The sequence below is a fragment of the Epinephelus fuscoguttatus genome, linkage group LG2 (assembly GCF_011397635.1).
Source record: "Epinephelus fuscoguttatus linkage group LG2, E.fuscoguttatus.final_Chr_v1".
In the NCBI taxonomy this organism is placed as follows: domain Eukaryota; kingdom Metazoa; phylum Chordata; class Actinopteri; order Perciformes; family Serranidae; genus Epinephelus; species Epinephelus fuscoguttatus.
In genome coordinates this window covers 33,703,937-33,725,404 of record NC_064753.1, presented here as the reverse complement: position 1 = coordinate 33,725,404, position 21,468 = coordinate 33,703,937, and the positions used below count along the sequence as shown (strand labels likewise).

Genomic DNA, 21,468 nt, shown 5'->3' with positions numbered 1-21,468 from the left:
CCATTCAGGATGAATTTTAAGACCAATTTTACAATAACCAAACTTGAAGAAAACAAACATGAACCGATATCAATTACTTGGGGTTAGAGACAATTATACCCAAATGTTTTATCATTTTTAATACTTTTGAAAGATTGATTTTAGACATTTCAATACCAATTTCTTGGTTTCTCAATTGCTTTATTTTGAGAATAATAAATTAAGTTGCTTTCAGACTTGTTAATGATCTGCAGGAACCCTGACTAATATTGTTGAGTTTATTTTCTGACCACTACATAACATACTACTACATAAAATATTCTGTTAAGCTTGAAATAAAATCAATTCCTCAGAATTTTGAGAATATGTATTGTAGAGTTTTATTGTCACTTGACGGGATAAATGCCAAATCCTTGCTGCAGACAATAAAAGTTGAGAGGAAACGTAATAAAACAGGAAAAGTGTAATTCTTGCAGTTGTTTTCAAGGCTGCGGACCTTTGTTGTAATTCATTTTCCTCTCGCCTTTCTATGATCAAGGCACAAAAGGCCCCAAAAAAAGAAATCTTTGAGGATGAGATTGGTTGGATTTTAAGTGAGTACTTGTGCAAAATGTCATACATCAATAGAGCTAAATACTAACATTGGTAAATGCTGCATGCATGGTGTGGACATTTCCCTAAACTCCTAATTCACAGGTGAATTTGTGAATCAAAAGGAATACATGCACAAATACATACTTGGGATTCACTCCGCAAGTGATCCACTGACGTGAGATGAAAATGCATTAGAAATGTCTCTGATACCTTGGATATGCAGGCTGGGCAGTACCAGTCTCCCTCTGGGATACTGGTGATCTTGGGTTTGTGACAGTAAGTGTGGCAGCCTTTGTCACAGCCGTCACACAGCAGGAGGAGGTCCTCGTTATCTCCCTTCCTGCACATCTGACAGTACTAGAAAAAAAAATACAAAAAACCAAGTGTGTCCATTAAAGAAGTATTTCACTGCTGGAAAGATGGTCCTTTCATAAAAACTGGGCTGTCTGTGCAGTAGAGAGATGCAAATACTTTTGAAACTGGTACTACATGACCAGAGAAAACAGTAAAAGACTGTGGCATTCGCTTTTCTCTAGAGATAGAAAACCTACAACTATTCAGAATTCACTGTGCCACACCAGACTGATTTACGCTCCTTCTGGTGGGTGACATATCACCAGCTTGTCCATTTGACACAGGAAAAAATATGGTGGCCAACTGGCAACAAACGATCTCGCCATTACAGCTATTCGGTTAGCTAAAATTTGTTTCTGAAAACATTTCAGGTGAGAAATAGGCAACGCAGAAACAGAATCTTAGTCCATATATTTTTTAGCACTGCTTAGTTTTACTGCTTGATCTCAGTTTTTGTGAAACAGTACAGCACCCACTTTCTGACACAGATTCTCATATTACAGCCAAACAGTGCACTAAAGTATGTCCCCGGGAGTGGGGGTAGGCGTTCTCTCTTGATATATGCCTCTATACTCTTTGTGTCCATGGTGGTGGGCATATGAAAATGTGAAAGTACAATCTGTTGTTTGAGCAATGGCCCTAGAGCCAACGAAAATCCATAAGATGACGTGTTTTGCATCATCCTGCAGATTTTCACTGAGGTATGGGATGAGCAGGGAGATCTGGGAGCTGGTACGATGGGGGGAAGTTTAGCACAGCTCATTTACACACACTACCCACATTTATATTTTACAAAGCTGGTTGAAATTTGGCAAAGCAAACGCTTCCTGAATAACATTGGTTTTTAATTGGTGGGGTGGATATATTCTGCTCACCACTTTCATGATGGACCTCTCCCAGGCGATTGACTTCTGCAGTTGCTGAATACACATGGCCAACTGGGCAGCACTTCGCACTTCAGTCAGGGCCTTCCTCCACACCTTCATACCGTGGGCCACCTCCTCCTCACCACTAAGAGAACACAAAGAGGAATGATGAGAAAGAGAAACGCACAGATACATGTGAATACGTGGGCATATTTACACACACGCAAAGCAGTAAACTGTATCAGTTGAACCAGCCGCCGACAAGACAGCAGATCATAAAGAGAGCTCCAGCTGTGCATAGACAGGCATTAGGATTTTGGGGGGTGTGGGGCGCTGAGGAGAGGTATACACCAATTTTGTTATGTTGAGGGGAAGTTCATGCAGAAAGAGTGAAAACCTGTGAGAGTGTATACTGTATAGTGGGAGATGTGAGTATGTCCATAACCAAGGTTACTGATGCACAACACCATGCAGAAAAAATAAGCCAGTAAGCCAGTAACAGTATGCCTATACTGGAAATGAAACTGAGTGTAGCCCCCCCCGCCCCACCCAAGAAACTGCACAAAACCAAAGAATAAACAAAAATGCAACAAGCCACCACAAAACTCTGCTGTGAAAGCAGCAAAGACCCTCACTTTTTGAGTAGTATGGGAAACATAAAGCACATACAGAGAGAGGAAAGGGTCTTAGTGGGAGAGTGGGGAGCTTTGGTTGGAGAAATGACCTACCCTTCCCTGTCAGCACTAGTGGATGGGGCGGGGGCAGGGACAGTGACCGTACCCACATTATCCAGCCTGATCTGAATGGTGGTACCTAAGGGACTCCTCAGGTACCTTCTCTCGATGTTGCGCTCCAGATCGGCCAGACGTGTCACTGCTATGTCCAGCGGGTTGTCCGGGTGACGCATCACCCCGCCCTTCTCCCCCCGCTCCTCTGGATGCTCCTTGGAGTCCTTGGAGTCCTTGGTGTCCTTCTCTCCCGCATTAGATGCTGGCGTTGACTTGGTGGGGGGCTTGTGCTCGTAGTACACCAGGTCCTCCCGCTCAGATTGAGGGTCTGGAAATGTCCAGCCCTAGAAGAGGAAATCAGCTGTTCAGTCTTTTGCACTCTGATCACACTCCACGTGTTGAAACATATTTTTCAAGCCCAGTTAAGACCAAAGATTCACAGTGTGATAAAACCGTTTTAGAACACTGCCCAGAGAAGTTGCAGCAGTGTGAAGTGGCTGGGTGTCAGCTTGACTCAAGCTGGCTGATGGTGTCGCCTGCAGCTCAGCTTGTGGAGTCACCAGCGGCTGGTTTTATAAAGTAAAGCTTGGTCACCTGTTTCAACAGCCAATCTGCTTGTAGCAAAGTCTGCTGGCCAAGTCAGTTACAAACTGTCAGCAGACAATGTGTTTGCTTGCTGTAGCATAACCACCCTCACTCGGGCCGAGCCCAAGACAGTATCATTTACATCCCCGCAGCTGTTGACAGGTATGTTGGTCTCTATCCTCACAGTGTGTTGATGTATCGCCGCTGCTGCTCGCTGTATGTGCCCATGTCACACACATATTCATTGACTGATTGATCGGCACTGACTATTTAAATATATATGGTGGTGTATTAATTATGAATACTGTCCATCCGAAGCTCAGATCATTTTGAGATAGATTTGTCTGAATATAATTTGTGTGAGGAGATCAACAATCCATGTGTAAATGTGTCGTCTGTAAATATAAAACAACTTCCACACACAAAAAAATTTGTGAAGTCACACACAAATAAAAACTGGGTTCACAAATATCTGTTCAAAAGTTGTAAATGTCAGGAAGATATTCACAAAAGCTTTTCATCTATTTGTAATTCAATTAAATGTATTCACCGATATTTTTTTATTATTATTTGCAGATCCCTTTTATATTTGCAAAATAGCTTTCTGAGAAGTACAGAGAGTTGTTGCTATGAACACGACGATGCACTGTCTCGTCTAGTCGCATTGGTGAAATCAAGCGCGTTTTCAGGAGGTTGCAAACTGACGCATTGCAAGTAGGTGCAACTTTCAAATCATCTCATTTAAAATCTTTGCTGTGAACTGGGCTTTACTCTACTAACAAATTTTGCCGGGGGGTATTTGTGCTCTTGTGTTTTACCTTGACCTGCAGGCTGGCTGCGGTGACCTTCCTCTCCAGCTCCTCGACTTGCTGCAGCACGGCAATGTCCATCTCCATCGCCTGCTCCTCAACACACCAGCCCCGCACAGACTCCACACTGACCTGGCTCTCCTCCAGCTCATGCAGCTCGATCATGGCCACTGGTTGGACAACATAAGATTTATCAGTCAGCGAATACACATGCAAACACACACACACACACACACACACACCGACGCAGGTAAACACACGAACCGTGTAGCCAAACATCCACAGATACTCATGTAGCTCAGTCATAAATAATACAGTGTCTACAGTGATCAGGGATCACTGAAGACATGCTTCTAAGTTTGAACATCAGCACACCAAATCTCTACTAAATATAATCTACTTTCTGCATACACATATGTACAATTATTATGTGCTCAGATGAAGTGCTGATGCACTTACCGTCTCTATGTTTGGTGCAGACCTGGGGGATGATCTCTGTGTATTTCTGTATCTGCCTCTGGAGGCCCTTCTCTCTCACGCCTCGGCTGTGGAGAGCACTGACTAAAGCCCTCAGCTCCTCAATGTCAGACACCCGCCACCACCCTGTCAGCATCTCTGAGACAAGGAGCACAAACATGCACATAAGCTACGAGACACTGAAAACACATCACTGTAAAAAGGTGCTTCATTCAGCTATGTTATACCCAAATGAAATTGCGTACAGCAGAGCAGAACGTTCCCTAACCCAATTATCTTGAATTATTCAGGCAAGTGAAATCTTTTCAGGCAGGTGAATTCTTTTCAGTTAAAAAATGGAAGTTGATTATGGCCCCTGCTTTAATTTGTCTCAGCGCTTTTTTGCTACTCACCCTCTGGAATTGGCCGAGGTGTGGCGTGGTCTAGGGATTTGGGCATCTCCAGAGCAGGAGAGGGCATAGATGAGGTTTTTTCAATGCGAGGTAAAGGAGATTCACTCTTGCTGGAGACGCTTGCTGCTGTGTTACCCTCCAGAGAGTGACCTTGCATGGGGTTGGGGCTGGGGCTGTTGCACAGAGGCAGGCTGGGACTTATCACGCCACAAGGCCAGCTTCCAAAAGAAACTCCTAGCAATGAAGTGCCTGACTTCACCTGGGGAGGAAAGAGGTAAAAACAAAAGGGTGAGGGAGGTGGAGGAGAACAAAATGGAGAGTCACGGGTTAGGTGATCTGGTACAAAAATAACTGAGCAGAACACAGCTATCTCTGTTTGTGTGGCCCAGCAGTCTCACCTGCAGGGCTGATAGTGGGTAGCTGAGGAGGCCAGCTGGGTGGTGCGGGCTGGCAGAGGCTGAGGCAGCAGACGGGGTGAGAGGCAGGGCAGGGGACTGAGGTGGGGATCTGGGCCTGGCTGGGGTGGAGGACGCCTGGGGAGATGCACGGGCCGCTCCTGGAGGAGTTGTCGTGATCGAAGAGAGGTCACAGGGGTTACGAGGAAGCAGACTGAACCAGTGTCCGCTCCTTTCTGTCAGGACTCTGAGGAGCTGGTCGTTGGCTTGAAATGAGACGTACGGAGAAGGAGCAGGGGATGAGGTTGGAGGAGTGTTCCCTGGGCTTTCACGTGGAGCTGGCAGGCACGGGACAGATAAAGAAGTTGAGGCTGGGGGAGGGATGTTTGTAGTGTCATTAGTGGTCACCATGGAGGGGGTGGTTGCTACTGCTGGCTCGGAGGTATTGTGAGTGGGGGAGGATGATGTAACTGTGGTTGAGGCATTAGGGGTGCCCACCGGGCTGCTGTTTTGTCTCACATGGGGACTCCCCTTGTCCTCCGCCATCACATTTTCTTTGTCAAGGTTCTTGTTGATGTCCCGGAATGTGCACAGTTTGGATACGCAGCCTGGCTGCTGGTAGAAGAGGACCGGGGAGTTTTTCTTCCCCTCGTGCTCCTTCTCCTCCTCTTTCTCTTGCTCCAAGCCTTGTGTTCGAATGCTCTGCCCATCAAGATTGGTTGGTTTCTCCTTCTGCAACTCTATCTCCTGGGGTTCCTCTTTGACCTTGACCTCCTCTGCTGCTCTCCGCCTCCTCTGTCGCTCCTCCTCCAGTTCCTCGGGAGCTGAAATGAGAGAGCATACTGTTATGTCACTGGAAAAACAACTACTGTGGTTGATATTACAACTGAGAGCTTATTATTCATAAGAGTTTTCTTTCCTCTTTTTTTTAGGCGCACAATAAAACTGCATAAAATCAAGATAGTGAGAAAAAAAAGAAAAGTGTCAGGAGAGGTCAAGAAGCCAAAGACTTACACAATGGACCTCCTCTCAACTTAAGAAAGTTGAAAATCTTACAATTTTTTTTTTTGCAGTAAATAAAGATTGTTTGTCGAGATAATATGACCATAAATCAAACAGGGATAAAACATGGAATAATATAAAGTCAATGTACAAGAAACTTTTATGAAACTTCATAGCTTGCTGATGAGCCCCAGTGACTTAACATTTTTTTTACCACTAAAATTAATATGTTGTGTTACATTATCATAGTTCACAGGTGCAATCTCAAATTAGTCATAGAGAATTAAGATAAAGTTAAACATCATCAGCATATTTCACACTGCCAAAAACAGCTGAAGCGGCAGCTCAACTGATTTATTTACAACATGTCTTCCTTCCTCTTCCTGCAGCATCAAATCTGATGATTTTTGTTTTCCAAACTGAGTGTGCATAAAATGTGCTGCGCAATCAGATGAGCAAATTGATGCGTCCCAACATAAGAATTCATCAAGCTCAGTGTGTGATGCATCGTAAGTACCTTCTCCACTCTCCATGGCTTCGATAAAGACCCCTCCACAGTGGGGAAGAACCCAGTACCGACGGCGGTAACGGTCCTGGCCGTACATCATGGAGCGCAGAGAATGGGATATTTCAAACAGCTTTCTTCTGGTCTGATGATGTTGCTGCAATGATACAAAACACACACTGTGATTTCTAGACATTTTACCTTTGATACACAGACCTTTAGGACAACAAGAGACACGCATGCTTCCTCACGTCCTTTTGCAATCACTGTGATATATTGAGCATTACACGCTATGCTAATGAGGTAATGTATTAAGTTAATTACTGCCTTCATTAGCAAATAGCCCTATGTCAGTGTACATGTTCATACAATGTGGAAAACACATGGTTGTTCACAATACACACTGTTTATCTGTGCATTTAAAGATTGCAGCTAATTTATAGAAATGTACACTCAAGTCCAATTCATGTGACTCAAGTCGCCCTAGTTTGTGCCGTGTGTCCCGCACAGTTGGCGCTAGTTGGCCAAGCCAGCATGTTGAATCGGCTTTGGAGACAGTGGACTCCTTTTTTTGAATGAAATCACTTTGACTGGCAGTTCAGCTAACTGCACGAGAGGAGAAATGGAAGTGAGGAAAGCAAACAAACGGCTTAAGTCAAGAGGGCGTGAGATTTAAACAAACTTGTTAAATTAGGGAAGTTTACACTTTCTAGTCACTGGGCTCTTTAGCAGAAATGGTTTGTAAATGTTTGTATAATTGTTCATTAGCACACTGTATACCATAAAACTTCAATTAAAAGCCAACTCCCAATTAAACGCCCAGTCCCTTTTATTAGCCCGGTGTGGCTACACATTTTGACAAATAAACACCGTCTCAGTTAGACACCTGGTCTGGTTACCAAGCAGTTTTCTTTGTTATAGAAAACCAGGTTGAATGAGTGAATGAATGAATGCCTTTATTGTCATGACATGTTCACATACAATACATACATAAAATTACCCTGTATGTTATTCATATATCTTTAGTCTGTAAGGGTCCTAAGATTGAAAGAATCAAAAAAGTTTTTCACAAAAATTAATCCAAGTTGTGAGTATTATTTTAACAGCGTAAAGTGTTGCTGTGTCAGTATGTCGGGCGCTGTAATCTCTCTGATGCACTGTCTGTCTGTGGAGCTTGATCAAATGAATGATTCATACTTGATATGTTATCTGAAGGCTAATTATTATACAAGTAATATCCATACTGGTTTAAAGACACAATTTGATTCTATTTCCCATCTTTGCTGAGCAACAGTTTGTGTAAAAGGAATTAAAGGCCTGTCCCAGATACAGTTGTACGGGCTATTAATTAAAGTTTTACAGTATATCCTTTGTTCTTTAAACATCAGGTTGTGCTGTAAATGTGCCAACTAGCCTCTCGAATCTGTCCTGTTGGTCTCCCAGTTTGCCTTTTTAATGAGAAATACAGACTACCGCCACCGTCTGCATGCTGATGTGGTTGGTGAGTGTTGCTTGTTACAAAGAAAATAGTTCCTACATGCAACTGTTCACAACAAGATATGTAGATTATCTTGAGTAACCAGGTCATGATTTCTGGAAAGACAAATTGCTGTTGGAAGAAGGCAGACATCTCTACGGCCGATATCTCCAACACTCTGTAACTCACACCAAAACAATCTAAATTGATAAATAGCACTACAGGTAATAGGGAAAATATGTATTTTTGATTCTGGGTTGAACTGTCCCTTTAACTTAGTTACATCATTTGTACATTTTAAAGAAGAGCCTACCTTGGCCAACTTCTCTATCTGCTTTTCCAGCTCCTCCAGACTGGTGGCCTGGTCGACTTCATCCTGACGGGACAAAACAAACACAGTAAATATCTGTGAGCAACCTTCCATGGTCCGTTTCTATAATGGATCCACAGATTGATCAATTGTTTTATACCTCATCATATGTATCCACTTTTCTAACCTTCTTCAATTCTTCTTCCTCCTCATCATCCTCCTCATCCGCCTGGTCATCACTGTCATCATCATCGTCGTCCTCATCATCGCTGTCTGCAGCCAGTTTTCTCTTGTTTTTGGCGGCAGAGGATGGAGTGCCGACAGACTGGTTCTCCTCCACACCCATACTGGCCTCCCTCTTTCCAGTGCGCTTGGCATAAATGGTCCTCAACCTGCACAAATACAAGCACAGGTTCAGCATGACAGTGTGCAGGTAATTAAAGTGTTGTTTTTTGTTTTAAGATTTAAAAAAAACTTACTTCTTCAGTTTTCCCTCCATAATGATCTTGTCCTTCCTCATGTTTGCCATCTGATCCAGGCTCTTGTCGATCTCACTAGAAGAGGAAATGCAGTCAAGTCAGTTACAGCTGTGACTGTGCCTCCATGGTTTTGGTATTCTCAGAGAGTAGTAACAAATATATTGAGCAAAAGATAAAAGCTGAGGGAGGCTGGCAACTATCTACAGCCAAAGTAAAAAGTTTAATAAGCTGGTATCCCGGAGCACAAATTAATACTTACATAATTTCCTTATAATCAAAAAGACTCTACTGCAAATTACTGCTCCCTACTGCAGCTTTATTAAGCGTTTTCCACTGCATCAGTAAAGCATAACATCACTGGCTAATGAATAACTCCACTGTTAAGCAATCTAAAAGCACATACAGTACACAGTAGAGGAATATATTTAGGATTTATATTAAATTTATATTCTTTCAGGGAGTGGTTGGTGTCGGATTTCCAATTTTGTTTTTGTACTCATGTGAATCCAGAGATAAAGGAAGTATTGTGGACCACTTTATAACCATCAAACGATCTGATACTGACACAGAGTACATCAAATAAACAAGTACAGTGCTGAATCTCACTTCTATAGTCTCAGCTGCTTCTCCTACCTGATAACAGCTTTGCTGCAGGCCAGCTCATTAGCCAGGAAACCCAGGATTGAGGCCTTCTGGGCAGGTGTGTGGGCCTGGAAGGCCTTGGTCTTCAGACTAAGGGCCAGAGGGGCCAGTTCTGTATTGGCACAATGGGCCCCCATGTACATCTGTAGCACCTCAGACACATTATCCCTGTTGATGCCAACGTTGGTCAGGTGGTCCCCCAGCATGGTTTTTGTCTGACGGAGAAGGAGAAGATGATGAGTGAGTTAAGCTGATGAACACAAAGCTTCAGAAACACTGATAATTATATCAAAATATCCATAGTAACAGTAATCATTTTGAAGAAAGGTCCCTTTCAAAGTAAAGTAATGACTGGTGGATTAGCCTTTAAGAAATATTTTAAAATGTGTAAGTGCTTTAGTAGGTGCAAGGTCATCATACAACATATCAAGGTCAAAAATCAGAGGGGTGTCAGTGACGTTTTGGGTGAAAATGAGTTATATATATCAAATTAAAGCTCCAAATACATTATCATTCAAAAACCAAAAGACTCAACACTGCTCACACTGAACTACTGGGGCCAAAAAGAGTGTTAAGTGCACTTACTTGAAAGTATTTTTTCAATATATCTCAACATATTGGTTGATTACGAAGCTTTATAATATTAAAAATTCTGATAAAATACGGTCATTTTTTGTTTTTGGATGTCCTGTAAAGTTGGTCAAACCTATGACTGCTCTAGTACTCACTCCTTGATATTATGATGGATACTTTAGTTGTAAGCAGTGCATCATATTCACTCAGTTTATCATGCGTTTGGTGTGTAAACCAATACATAACAATACTAATAAACTTAATGTATTATAACGCTGTAACACCCTCAGGTGTAATCCTCAAGCTGGCTCTGCTGGCTCAAAATCATACACCAGTTCAGTTATACAATACACAACTTAATGAACTTTGAACTAGCTCACCTTTTGACCAGGTGGCAAACCTGGATCACAGACTGCCAGAGCGAGCAGTTTGACCAGAAGGTCTTGGACCTGGCCCATGCTGTCCCCGACATTGAGCAAGCCCTCCTGCAGCATGCCCAGGGTTGGCACGTCTGCATTCAGATCGAGCCCCAAAACCTTCCCGAAGCCTCGCAGGAACTGCATCAGCATCAGGCAGTCAGACACAGCGCGTCCTGGCAGGATGAGTCCAGGAATGCGGGAGAACTCAGGGAGAGGCTGCACAAAGGAAAGTGGGTAAAGTTGTAGGATGGTTAGCCGCATTCATTACTGTTGTGTGTGTTATTGAGAAAGAAATACATTAAATCCAATTTGGACTAGAGACAATTATGGTTTTAAAAGCTATGGGAAAATGGGAAAAACGCTGTCATTATATCTCACATCTGCTGACTGTTATCAAGATGGTGCTTTCCAATTTATTGTGATGACTGCTTATTTTCTACAGTATGCAGTACTCTTCTTTCACCACTTGAGGGCACACACCACCACACATAAACATGCTCACTACCATGTGGTCTTATTGAAGTGGTGACCATTGAGGAAATGTGTCTGTCTAATACTAATTATTTAAATAAAAAATTAATTCTAATAATAATAGCTGACAGGAATTTTGTGAGTGTGCCGCCCTCCTGCTCTAAGTCAATGTATTTAGCTGCACTTAAATGACAATAACTGACAGTTACAGTACATCAAAGTGTGCATTGACTGAAATTTGATTTATTTTTGCTTTGGTGATCAACTTAATGCCCTCAGCACTGACCGGCTGAGCTACTATCTTAACTACCTTGTGATCAGACAGACACATGTCTTCATTTGGCTTCTTCAGTTCCCTCGCTATCTCCAGCTCCAGCCTCCGTTGCTCCAGTTTACGCTCTTTGTTCAGGCGCTTCTCATCCCTTTTCTCCTGCCGCAAGCGCTCACGCTCCTGGAGAGTCCAAAATTCAAGAGAGCATTAAGGAAGCAAAGTGTGCGTGTGCATTTGTGTATATGCATGTGTGTACGTGCGTGTGTGAGTGTGTGTGAAAACAGACAAGAAGGTTTACTTGACTTTGCTGAGCAGTATTAGAATTCAGCCTAATGCTGCTGTGCATTCAAAAGAAAAGTGCTTGAGGGCCAGAATCTTTTGACTTGGTAAGTGTGTAGAAAAAAAATGAATGGAGGGGAAGAGCGCACAGAAAGGAGAGAAAGCGGGAATCCATCCAGGGAATAATGACTTAGGCTCTTTTAGTGGAGTGGACTGTGTGTGTGTGTGTGTGTGTGTCTGCATTTATTTGTGTGCATATGGGCTACCTCTGCTTTCTTGCGAGCCTCAACAGCCTTCATCAGCATTACATGTTGCCTTCTCCTCTCCCTCTCCTAGAGTGGCAAAAACACAGGCACATTAACAAGCACACATTGCACATACAGCACTCAAGGTCGACTAAATTTAGTATGCATTAATGTAAAATTGTGATGCGCTGAATTCAATAGAGGCACCATACTTGAACAAACACAAAACGATGCTTCACATGTATACACTTTCACATGTATGGTGGAAGCATAAAGTGAAGAGTACAGTAATACGATGACAACCAAAAAGCGACACAAAGATGCGATACAAAGTAGATGTGATGACAGGCTCAAAAAAGAGAAGCAGCTGGAATCGGTGGCGGCGCCTCTAAACTAAAGCTGACACAACAAAAGCAACAAAATGCTGGTTGCCAGAAGTCCTCTGACATGCCACATTGGCATGATCAAAACAATAAATTCTATTACATGAGTCAATGCTAATGGTTTTTTTGACACGTCATTCTCATAATATTTGGTGAGGGGACGGCAAATAGGAGTGGATGGTAAAGACTAGCAACAAACAGAGCAGTTCCACTTCAGTGGTTTTGGCAGCGTAAGTATTAGCACAGTATGCGACTGCTGAGGATGAGACATCTATGTTGTTCTTTGGTGCATGATACACAGTCTGCTGCAAAAGGGCACAGGAATCACCGGTGACTGACTATCATTTTATTTGATCTCTTTAGGTTTCCCGCTCCTCCGTATCAGGCTGTCACTCCCTCTGTGATCCACCAGAAAGACACAATTGCCACTATTAGGGCTTGCCAAGGACATTTCCAGCACACAGTGACTAAAATGGGCTCTTTGTGAGGATTGTTTTGTCACTGTGATAAACAAAACAGGCTAGATGCCAAGCACTCTGCTACAATATTTCAATGTCCTTATTGGTTTGATTTATCTACAAATGGAAAAAAAACTTCAAAAAGGACACATTCAGAAAGGACAGCCTCAGCTTTTTTCGGGCTTTCTAATTCATCAAAAACATCAAATGTGTTCAAGGATATTATGATAACAGGCTACGGTAAAATTTAAAAGCAATGCAACTGCATGCGACAACCGTAAACACCAGGATTATATCATGTATCTCAATTTGCTCCCCTTCATCGTGCTCCGAGTGAAGGTACAAAGGGTTAATGCAACAATCGGCTCAGAGTCCACTGTGAAACAGATAGGCAGACCTTTAGATTCAGCTGTGACTGTGTATGAGTGAGAAGGGCTACAAGCAGGACAGCCAGGCCAAAATAAAATGCTACGCAGAGCCATGTTTGTCCCTGTGGTGGAATTGATTACATGTTTGTTCTACACTCGATCAGGTTTGTTTTGAAGCAAAGGTTGTGCTGTAACCCTCGACAAACTGAGGGGGAAGTATCTCCACCATAAAGACAAAATGACTCTCAGTAGCTGTTTTCATTCTTTGTGCAGAGTACAGGAACAGTGAATGACAGAGGGGCTGGGATGGGGCAGGTTAAAGTCCAGCACTCTGTGGACTGCAGAACAGATGCACGGACGAACAGACACAAGCTCAATGTCTGGGCCGAAATCGTCAAGCACTCATGGGTAACACAGGCTACTCCAATACAACAGTTAGACAATGTATGTGATGGATGGAAACTCCTCGAGTGCACTTTGAGACAGTGAGTGTGGATTGGCTAGCAGTCTTTGCAATGCATTCTGAGTAGAAGGGGGGGAGGATGGGGGGGAGGGGACAGAAGCTGCCTGGCCACCGTGACAGGGTCAGTTGTCCCTCAGGACGAGCAGATGGAGGCAGCATACTGACTCTTTTTTTTTTTCTCTTTTGTTGGTTTTGCTGGAAAGCCATGCAGAAGAATGTAGTATGACAGCAGCCAGTGCTACACTTAATGCATTGCTATGACAACCATAACACAACCAGTTACACGATGCAGGTGTTAGATGTACAAAAATAAACATACCCATACCATATCTAGTCTATGCCTCTCCAACTCCTGGCAGAGAGAGTTGGCAAAATATTATGGAACAGAAATAATATCCAATACCAAAAAGCATGGCGTTTAATAAAGAGAAATACTCATTTTATGGATGTTTGGCTATTAAGCAAATTTATATATATACTCATACATGCCTTGTACTTAAATACACACGCTCACACACTCGCACGTTCACACACACACACACACACACACTTGTCACATTCCAAAAAGTTTGAGGTAAATGGTTTTATTTCAGCAGTGACTATTACATTCAAGAGGCAGAGCAAGTTGTAGTGGATGCCTACCTGGTGTTTGAGAATCTCCGCCTGCTGTCTCCTCAACTCTTTCTCCTTGAAGGCAAGAAAGAGAAGATGAAGGAAAAATCAATATGCTTCCATTGTCCCAATACTGATGGAATTTCAGCACATTTCAAAGGGCCGCTGTAATTTTATTGCCCCACATCGCACTACATGCGAAATAATCTGACTCGTGTGATCAAAAACCGCTCCACGCCACACATGTATGAATATTTACACCTGTTTAAATTCAAATCATAAACATACCTTTATCCGTTTTTCAGCCTCCAATATTTTGGCATTGGCGGCTTCCTCCTTCTTTTTCCGTTTGGCCTATGAATAAAGATTAAGGTCAAGTTTCACCGACATATATCAATCAGTCTTGGGTGAGGGCTTTGCTGCACTTTAACTGATTGTTTGCAGTTTTCTGGTTTGAGCAAAGATTTTACGCCTCTGAATGCCAGTCAAATTTGTAAAACACAGCGAATGAATAATGTATCTCTTTAACACCTAATTGTGAAAATGTTGAAGCCTCCCGTTAAGAGTGGCTTGTCAACCGTGTCAACTCAAAATTGATTTAGTCCTGCTAAAACACTTTGAAGCTCCTACAGTATAATTGTGTGCGCCTGCATGTGTGTGTGTGTGCGCATGCATCTTTGCATGTGTGTGCGGAAAACAGCACCTTTTTTTTTCTCTCTCGACCCACTTATGCTAAACTGTTACTGTTGTCTGAAGAAAAAAAGACTTTTCTGTCCAATTTAAATAAGGTCTGAAGAGGCAGCAACAGCCATTTTAATATTCAACAGCCGTCAACCAAGACCAATTTAGCATTAGTTCCATGTGGAATTATGCCTAAGAAGACGCAACTCCCACCAATGCATGCTGCTGTTCAGTAATGAGCTTTAGGAAGATTAAAACACTATAGACTGAGGGGCTGTAGCTATCCAGGAATGTTCTGCTTAATCAGAGGTGCTGTTGGATCAGATTCTGTACCTCCAAAATTTGCTGCGCCCTGAGTTCCTTCTCCATCCGAATCTGCTGAATACGCTTGATCTTCTCCTGTAAAAAAAAAAAAAAAGCCCATAATCTCTTAATATTTTCGAAATTGGAAAACATCCTCAGATAAAATCATTTTCTAACCACTCTATTCCAAATAACAACAATAAGTTTAGCACTAGAAGTAATGATGGTGATTGAAAAAAGCTTTAAAGCATCACAAAATAACCATTCAGCATTTCCTGCGGTGTGCACAGGGACTACGTGTGTCAGGACACTTAGATAAGGAGAAAGGGAGAAAAAAAAAGATTTGTCAGCACACACTTAAAGCGCACCCACCTGCTGCTTGAGGATCTTGATCTGCTCCTTCTGCTTCCTCCTCTCCTCCGCTGCCATGATAGCTGCAAGATTCAAGTTCAATGTTACATTAGCGTCTACAAAAATGACCTACAAAGCTGGGCTACCGGCTGTATTCATCTCGGAGAGAATAACAGTTGTCGAGCTTTATTTATTCAGGAGGTCTCAGTGAGATCAAGATGTATTTTACACGAGAGGCCAAGAAATTCGGAGAACTAGATTGCGACGAAGATGAGTCAGTCATGCAAAACAACAACAAAAACACACAGACACACTCATTAAAACAATGACAAACATTATCAGCAATAACAGCATGTAAAATTCGAAGTCCCTCAGAGGCAACGAGAACTTCCGAGAAGTGAGGTGCATATTAGAAACCGGAAAGTTTAACCAGCCATAAGCCTACAGTCACAATCAGAACACAGACAGAGTGACTTATTCAAATGTATTGGTGCATTACAAATTTCAAAATATGTATGAAATGTCTGGTTCTGAGTTTCAATGAGGTCAAGCAAACAGTCTTGAGATTTTGATTTGACTTTTTTGCTGTAACATCGTGTATAGGAATTAAATTGTATAATGTTTGAAACCAGCAGCATGGAAGCAAAACAGATTAGAGCAGAGAGAAGATTGAAGCTTATGCTTTACAGTGATGGAAATAAATATGAACATACACACGAACAAAGACTGTATAATCAGCATCCATGTCCCCAAAGGCCCTGCTCATCTTCATACTTTATGAAGAGGTTCCAAGTGACCGACTGACCAACAAAAAAAAAACAAAACACCAGCATGGCACTTAGCTCCTGTTTACAACTCACACACACTAAACACATATGTTTACCTTGCTGTTTCCGAGCTTCTTTGGCTGCACGCGCCAGTGCCTGCTTTTCCAGTTTTCTCATCAGTTTCATCTGGGCAGCCTGTCGGGCTATTTCTGCACAGAGTGGGAAGAAAGGCATTGTCAGTGAGAAGTTTCAGGAGACTGTAGCCTGACCTAACACACTTGATTGACATACTTGTCATTTTTTCCCTGTAAGAATTGACATACATTTTTATATTTCTCTGTTGACATTTGAGAATACTAAAATGTACATGATTAAAATATTTTTATGAGGGTGGAACTGACCACCAGAGGTTTCTGGTTGCATAACAAATGTTTTTACCTTGTAATAACAGTATCTGCAGTTATGTTATGATCAAAACCACACCCAGCGACATCAAAAAAGAAAACTGCTAATTTATCTTAAAAAATATCTGTATTACTACACATGAACAGTGTAGGAAGGTAAGTTACATTTACGGCATTACGTAATTATATCATAAAATATATATCATATAAAATAACTGTAACTGTAATCTGTAACTGTAAAAATATGTATATAACTAAAAAAAGCTCATATTATACAACATTCATTCTGTGGCTTAGTATCTGTTTGCCGTGGAGGGATGCGTTCTCACAGGTCACCAAAGCTGTTGGGACAAATCTGAGTGCAAGACCATCATGGGTAGGATGGTTTAAGAGCTGTCTCTACGTCCAGGCAGGCTCCAGTCATTAGCACGCACTCCAATTTTGAGCCGTGTTTTTGATTGGCTGTCTTGCTTGATTTTGCACCGCCTTTCCTTGGCCAATCAAATCAATGCGCATTTCTAAGCGACTGGAGTCTGCCATGCCTGCGACCATTCGACCATGCTGAGCTGGATGACCATGGCTTTGTTGTGCAACAGTATTTTCTGTATGACATCAGAAAAGGGCTCTGCCCTACTGTGCTGTGTGAAGCTACCAGCGGTAAAAATACAGTCAGCATTGAACTGCCTGGTTTTAGGACTTCTCAGCTTTATTGCCCAGTTTGAAACATTTGACACGTAATCAAAAATAAATTAAATATAATAAGGTACATTACTTTGATGAAGTAATTAAAAACATTCCTTATTACAGTAACAGGTGCATATGAAGCATGACATTAAAAAAGTGACATCCATATGATAAAAAAATATTTAAAACTGAAACCCCTTCCTTAACCTCTGCTACCTGTATAATGACTGCTTGATTAATGGACACACACTCATGACAAACATATTTCAGGCCTCATTTCCCATGCTCACCTTGAGCCTCCAGTTTGCGCAGCAGCTTGACCTCACTGGGACTGGGGCCCTCGGGCACCAACGGATCGCCCACATTAGGAGGCCGTCCCTTTCTCCGTCGGGAACCTTTGCCACCGTCACTCGCTGACTGGCGGTCTGAACTAGGGGGGCGACCCCTGCGACCTTCCATCGCCAAAATACGAGGAATTACCTCCTCTTCCTTCAAGAGGCTCCACTGTAAACCCTGGAGTGAGAGAAACATGGCGATGGAGAGATTGGGAAGGGTGCGGAGAGGTGAGACAGTGAACGACACGTTGATGTACATTCATGTGACTAAGGAACAATTTGATTTTTAGCTAGCTGGACTAATCTGGGTGTGTTCTACAGCTGTGAAAATAATGTGCATTTTATATATCATATTCTCTATAATGAACAATAATGCGTTAAATAGATTTTTAATAGTCATTTACTGATCTGTCTTCCTCTGGTCCCTCAGCACTGTGTGGATTTTCTCTATTCTGCTTCCTATTATACACACATCCATTTTCAAATTTATCTCTGTGTATCACAGACACATAACATGGCATATATCACTGGTCACCTGTGGAAGTAATGTCAGCTGATTATTACATTTATCCATGCACAGTGAGAGGTCTAAGAACTAGGACTACTGAGGCTTTTGGTTGATTCCTATTCATGCCCTGACAGTGACTGCTGCATGAAGCTTTGCCTGCCGCTAGATGAAAAGATGAACAGGGATCACGAAGAGAGAGAGATAGAGAGAGAGAGATGAAAGGCAAGTCACCTGGGGTCCTTCTCTGGCTTCATAGAAGTCACCAACCCTTATCTTTGCACTGAAGCTAAAATTATCACGCGTGATGCCATTTATTCCATTTCTGGATAGATACTACAGAAGAGAAAATAATAATGGCGTTGGTTTAGGCAGAAAAAAAAAACTGTGAAATTAGCGACATTGAAAAGCAACTGGGAAGCACTAGATTGGAGGGAGTCTAAGATTACAGTGTGCATCTGTGCAGTGCTACTAATCATTATAAAAGCCAGGGGGACAAAAAAAGAGCAAAAGCTCTCAGGAGAGAAAAACGGTTCTGACCTTGGGGTGCACAATTCAGGCCCTTTCTTATTTATCTGTGGCCATGCTAGGCTTTTTACTGCCTACTGACTGATGAGCAGTGAGTGAATGTTACTGAGTACACATTTTTCTCTTTGCACACTCAAAGGCAGTTCTGACGATTAGCGTAGTTGAGCTTTTCATGAAGCAAAGACAGAAGATTATAGACTATAATATGCCGTGCAAATGGGGCCAAAGCTGTGCATCCCAACACTAACCATTAATCACTTTTTTAGGGGAAGGAGAGGTGAAAAAAGTGGCACAAGAAGTGAATCTAAGAATATCATCTCACACTATTAGGGTCACAGAAAGCAGGGTGGGGTGGGGGTTGAGTGCAGCTGGAGCGATAGCATAGATAATACACAACAAAGCCAGATACACAAGCATTTGTTTGAGAAATGTGGATGAGCAGTGTTGCAAGTATTAGCAAAATATCCAAATTGTAAACCATGCCACCCGCAGTGGTTCCCGCTTTAATCCCCAACTGCTCATCTGTATGCCTCAAAACATTTACTTCTATATCACAAATGTAGATTAAACTGCAGCGCTGTGAGGTCGAGGTACCTTCATCACATCTGGATACTGTCTTAGTTTCTTGCCACATGGGGCGTAGTAGGCCACCTCACCCTGCGGCCGCCCAGCCACTGATTTGATTCTCGTTTCTCTCCGCCACCTGGGTTTTTAAGAATGAAACAATATCACGGTTGTTCAGAAAAATGGTGTGTGTGTGTCGTACATTTGTGTGAGCAAGCACAGAGGTGAACGCTCTGAAGTGAACCGTTTTATAAGCGCTTCCTCTCTCTCTGCCTCTTGTACATACCCCAACTCCAGAGGTATCATCAACTCCTTCTCATCCATCACCCTCTTCCTCTTCCCTAAGCCTGTGGAGAGACAGAGTTCAACCGTCAGTCTGACAGCACATCCTACAGAACGACTGGAAACCTCACACACGTACAGTTGCAGCAGTCAAAGCCCCTGAACTCACCAGTAATCATACCTGGCAGGTACATGTGTATGTGCACTGGCCTTTCAGAACTGCATTTACCATGTGACCACAGAGTTAAATATACTGAACAAAAATTTTAACACTTCTGTTTTTGCTCCCATTTTTTACAGGTTTAAGTTAAATATCTAAGACTTTTTTCATGTACTCAACAGATATATTTCTCTCAAATTTTGGTAACAAATTTGTTAGTGAGCACCTCTTCCAGGATCATTTATCCACCTGACAGGTGTAGGGTATCAAGATGCTGATTAAACAGCATAATTATGAAACAAGTGTGCCTCGGGATGGTCACAATAAAAGGCTGCTCTAAAATGTGCAGTTAGATCACACAACACAATGTCACAAGTTTTAGTGAGCGTGCCATTGGCATGCTGACTGCGAATGAATGCTGACGACAACCACACCAGCCCAGGACCTCCACATCCAGTGCCTTCACCCAGATCGTCTGAGATCAGCCGCCCGATTAGGTGATGCAATAACTGGTTTGCACAACTGAAGAATTTCTGCACGAACTGTCAAAAAGTGTCTAAGGGAAGTTCATCTGTATACTTATTGTCCCCACCAGGGTCTTGACCTTAAAGCAGTTTGTTGTTGTAACCAACGTGTGTGGTTGTGAGGCTGGTTGGACGTCTGCCAAATTCAGGGAAACAACACTCAAGACGGTTTATGGTGGTGAAATGAACATTAAGCTCACAGGCAACAGTTGACTGCAGGAATGTCTCTGGTGGACATTCCTGCAGTCGACATGCCAATGGCATGCTCCGTCAAAAACCTGGGACATCTGTGGTATTTGTTGTGTAACCAAACTGCTCATTTTAGAGTGGCCTTATTGTGACCATTGCAAACCACACCTATGTAGTTATGATGCTGTTTAATCAGTGTCTTGATATGCCACACCTGTCAGATGGATGGAATACCCTTGCAAAATTTGGCCATGACATTTGAGAGAAATATATCTACTGAGTGCAGGACAAAAGTCTTAGCTCTTTAAATTAAACCTGTGAAAAATGGGAGCAAAAACAAAGTGTTGCGCTTAGATTTTTGTTCAGTGTAGATACTAGGGCTGACCTGACTGCTTTGATTGTTGCCATGGTAATAGATGTCCAAATCAGTATATTAATTTTTCTATAAGATTACCAACTATACCAAACCAACATAATTCATCATGCATTAATACTAACTATTATTAGTTATTCACAGGCGAGGATATTTAAACTTAGTGATAAGCCTAGTTTTGAAACTCCGACAGTTTAACCACCTGTGACGCACTTACAAATGCGCTAACAAGATGTTGAAAAAGTCAAGCATCTAGAATAGTTTCAAAATTCACAGAAAACCCCCCCAAAAATTTGACTGACAGATATGCCAAAGGAAAGTGACATATTACATATCTACAACCAGCTTTGCAAATCATCTGAAAACTGAAAGTAACAGCTTAGCCGTCTCGTCAAGTTTTGTTTTTATAGCTATTGTGAGTAATGTCACTGTAACCTGCATCCAAACAAAGTGACTAACTGTTATGTTATCTTAGATGCATTGACTGAAAACTCATGTTTCATAAAATGCCCCCTTGTCTCTCATTAACCCCCCATCAATGCTTCGATTAATTGTTAATATTTCTTACTTTAGTGCCCCCAAACTGATATTTGGGACAGCCATAACATATACACACTCCTTTGGGTTGCCATACTGAAATCATAAAACTAAAATGCAAAGCCCAGTATACATGAACACATGC

The 21,468-nt window shown here is 42.3% G+C and overlaps 1 protein-coding gene across 12 annotated transcripts in view; it reads right to left on the bottom strand.

Moving 5' to 3' along the window:
* Positions 1 to 21,468, bottom strand: part of baz2ba (bromodomain adjacent to zinc finger domain, 2Ba) — an 82,054-nt gene that overhangs the window by 5,055 nt on the left and 55,531 nt on the right. The window contains exons 11-35 of one of the 12 annotated variants that reach the window (XM_049593589.1): positions 19,545 to 19,605; positions 19,289 to 19,397; positions 18,401 to 18,502; positions 17,617 to 17,839; positions 16,355 to 16,447; positions 15,493 to 15,554; positions 15,151 to 15,216; positions 14,425 to 14,490; positions 14,167 to 14,211; positions 13,844 to 13,876; positions 11,874 to 11,939; positions 11,368 to 11,508; positions 10,548 to 10,802; positions 9,586 to 9,809; positions 8,953 to 9,027; positions 8,634 to 8,865; positions 8,477 to 8,539; positions 6,699 to 6,843; positions 5,183 to 6,003; positions 4,785 to 5,043; positions 4,375 to 4,530; positions 3,925 to 4,085; positions 2,627 to 2,865; positions 1,803 to 1,938; positions 784 to 930 (exon numbers count right to left, since the gene is read on the bottom strand). In XM_049593589.1, the coding sequence (XP_049449546.1) occupies positions 784 to 930; positions 1,803 to 1,938; positions 2,627 to 2,865; positions 3,925 to 4,085; positions 4,375 to 4,530; positions 4,785 to 5,043; positions 5,183 to 6,003; positions 6,699 to 6,843; positions 8,477 to 8,539; positions 8,634 to 8,865; positions 8,953 to 9,027; positions 9,586 to 9,809; positions 10,548 to 10,802; positions 11,368 to 11,508; positions 11,874 to 11,939; positions 13,844 to 13,876; positions 14,167 to 14,211; positions 14,425 to 14,490; positions 15,151 to 15,216; positions 15,493 to 15,554; positions 16,355 to 16,447; positions 17,617 to 17,839; positions 18,401 to 18,502; positions 19,289 to 19,397; positions 19,545 to 19,605 (3,980 nt within the window). Of the gene's footprint in view, positions 1 to 783; positions 931 to 1,802; positions 1,939 to 2,521; positions 2,866 to 3,924; positions 4,086 to 4,374; positions 4,531 to 4,784; positions 5,044 to 5,182; positions 6,004 to 6,698; positions 6,844 to 8,476; positions 8,540 to 8,633; positions 8,866 to 8,952; positions 9,028 to 9,585; positions 9,810 to 10,547; positions 10,803 to 11,367; positions 11,509 to 11,873; positions 11,940 to 13,843; positions 13,877 to 14,166; positions 14,212 to 14,424; positions 14,491 to 15,150; positions 15,217 to 15,492; positions 15,555 to 16,354; positions 16,448 to 17,616; positions 17,840 to 18,400; positions 18,503 to 19,288; positions 19,398 to 19,544; positions 19,606 to 21,468 lie in introns of all 12 variants that reach the window. The other 11 variants (XM_049593560.1, XM_049593548.1, XM_049593555.1 and 8 more) reach the window with 11 other exon arrangements.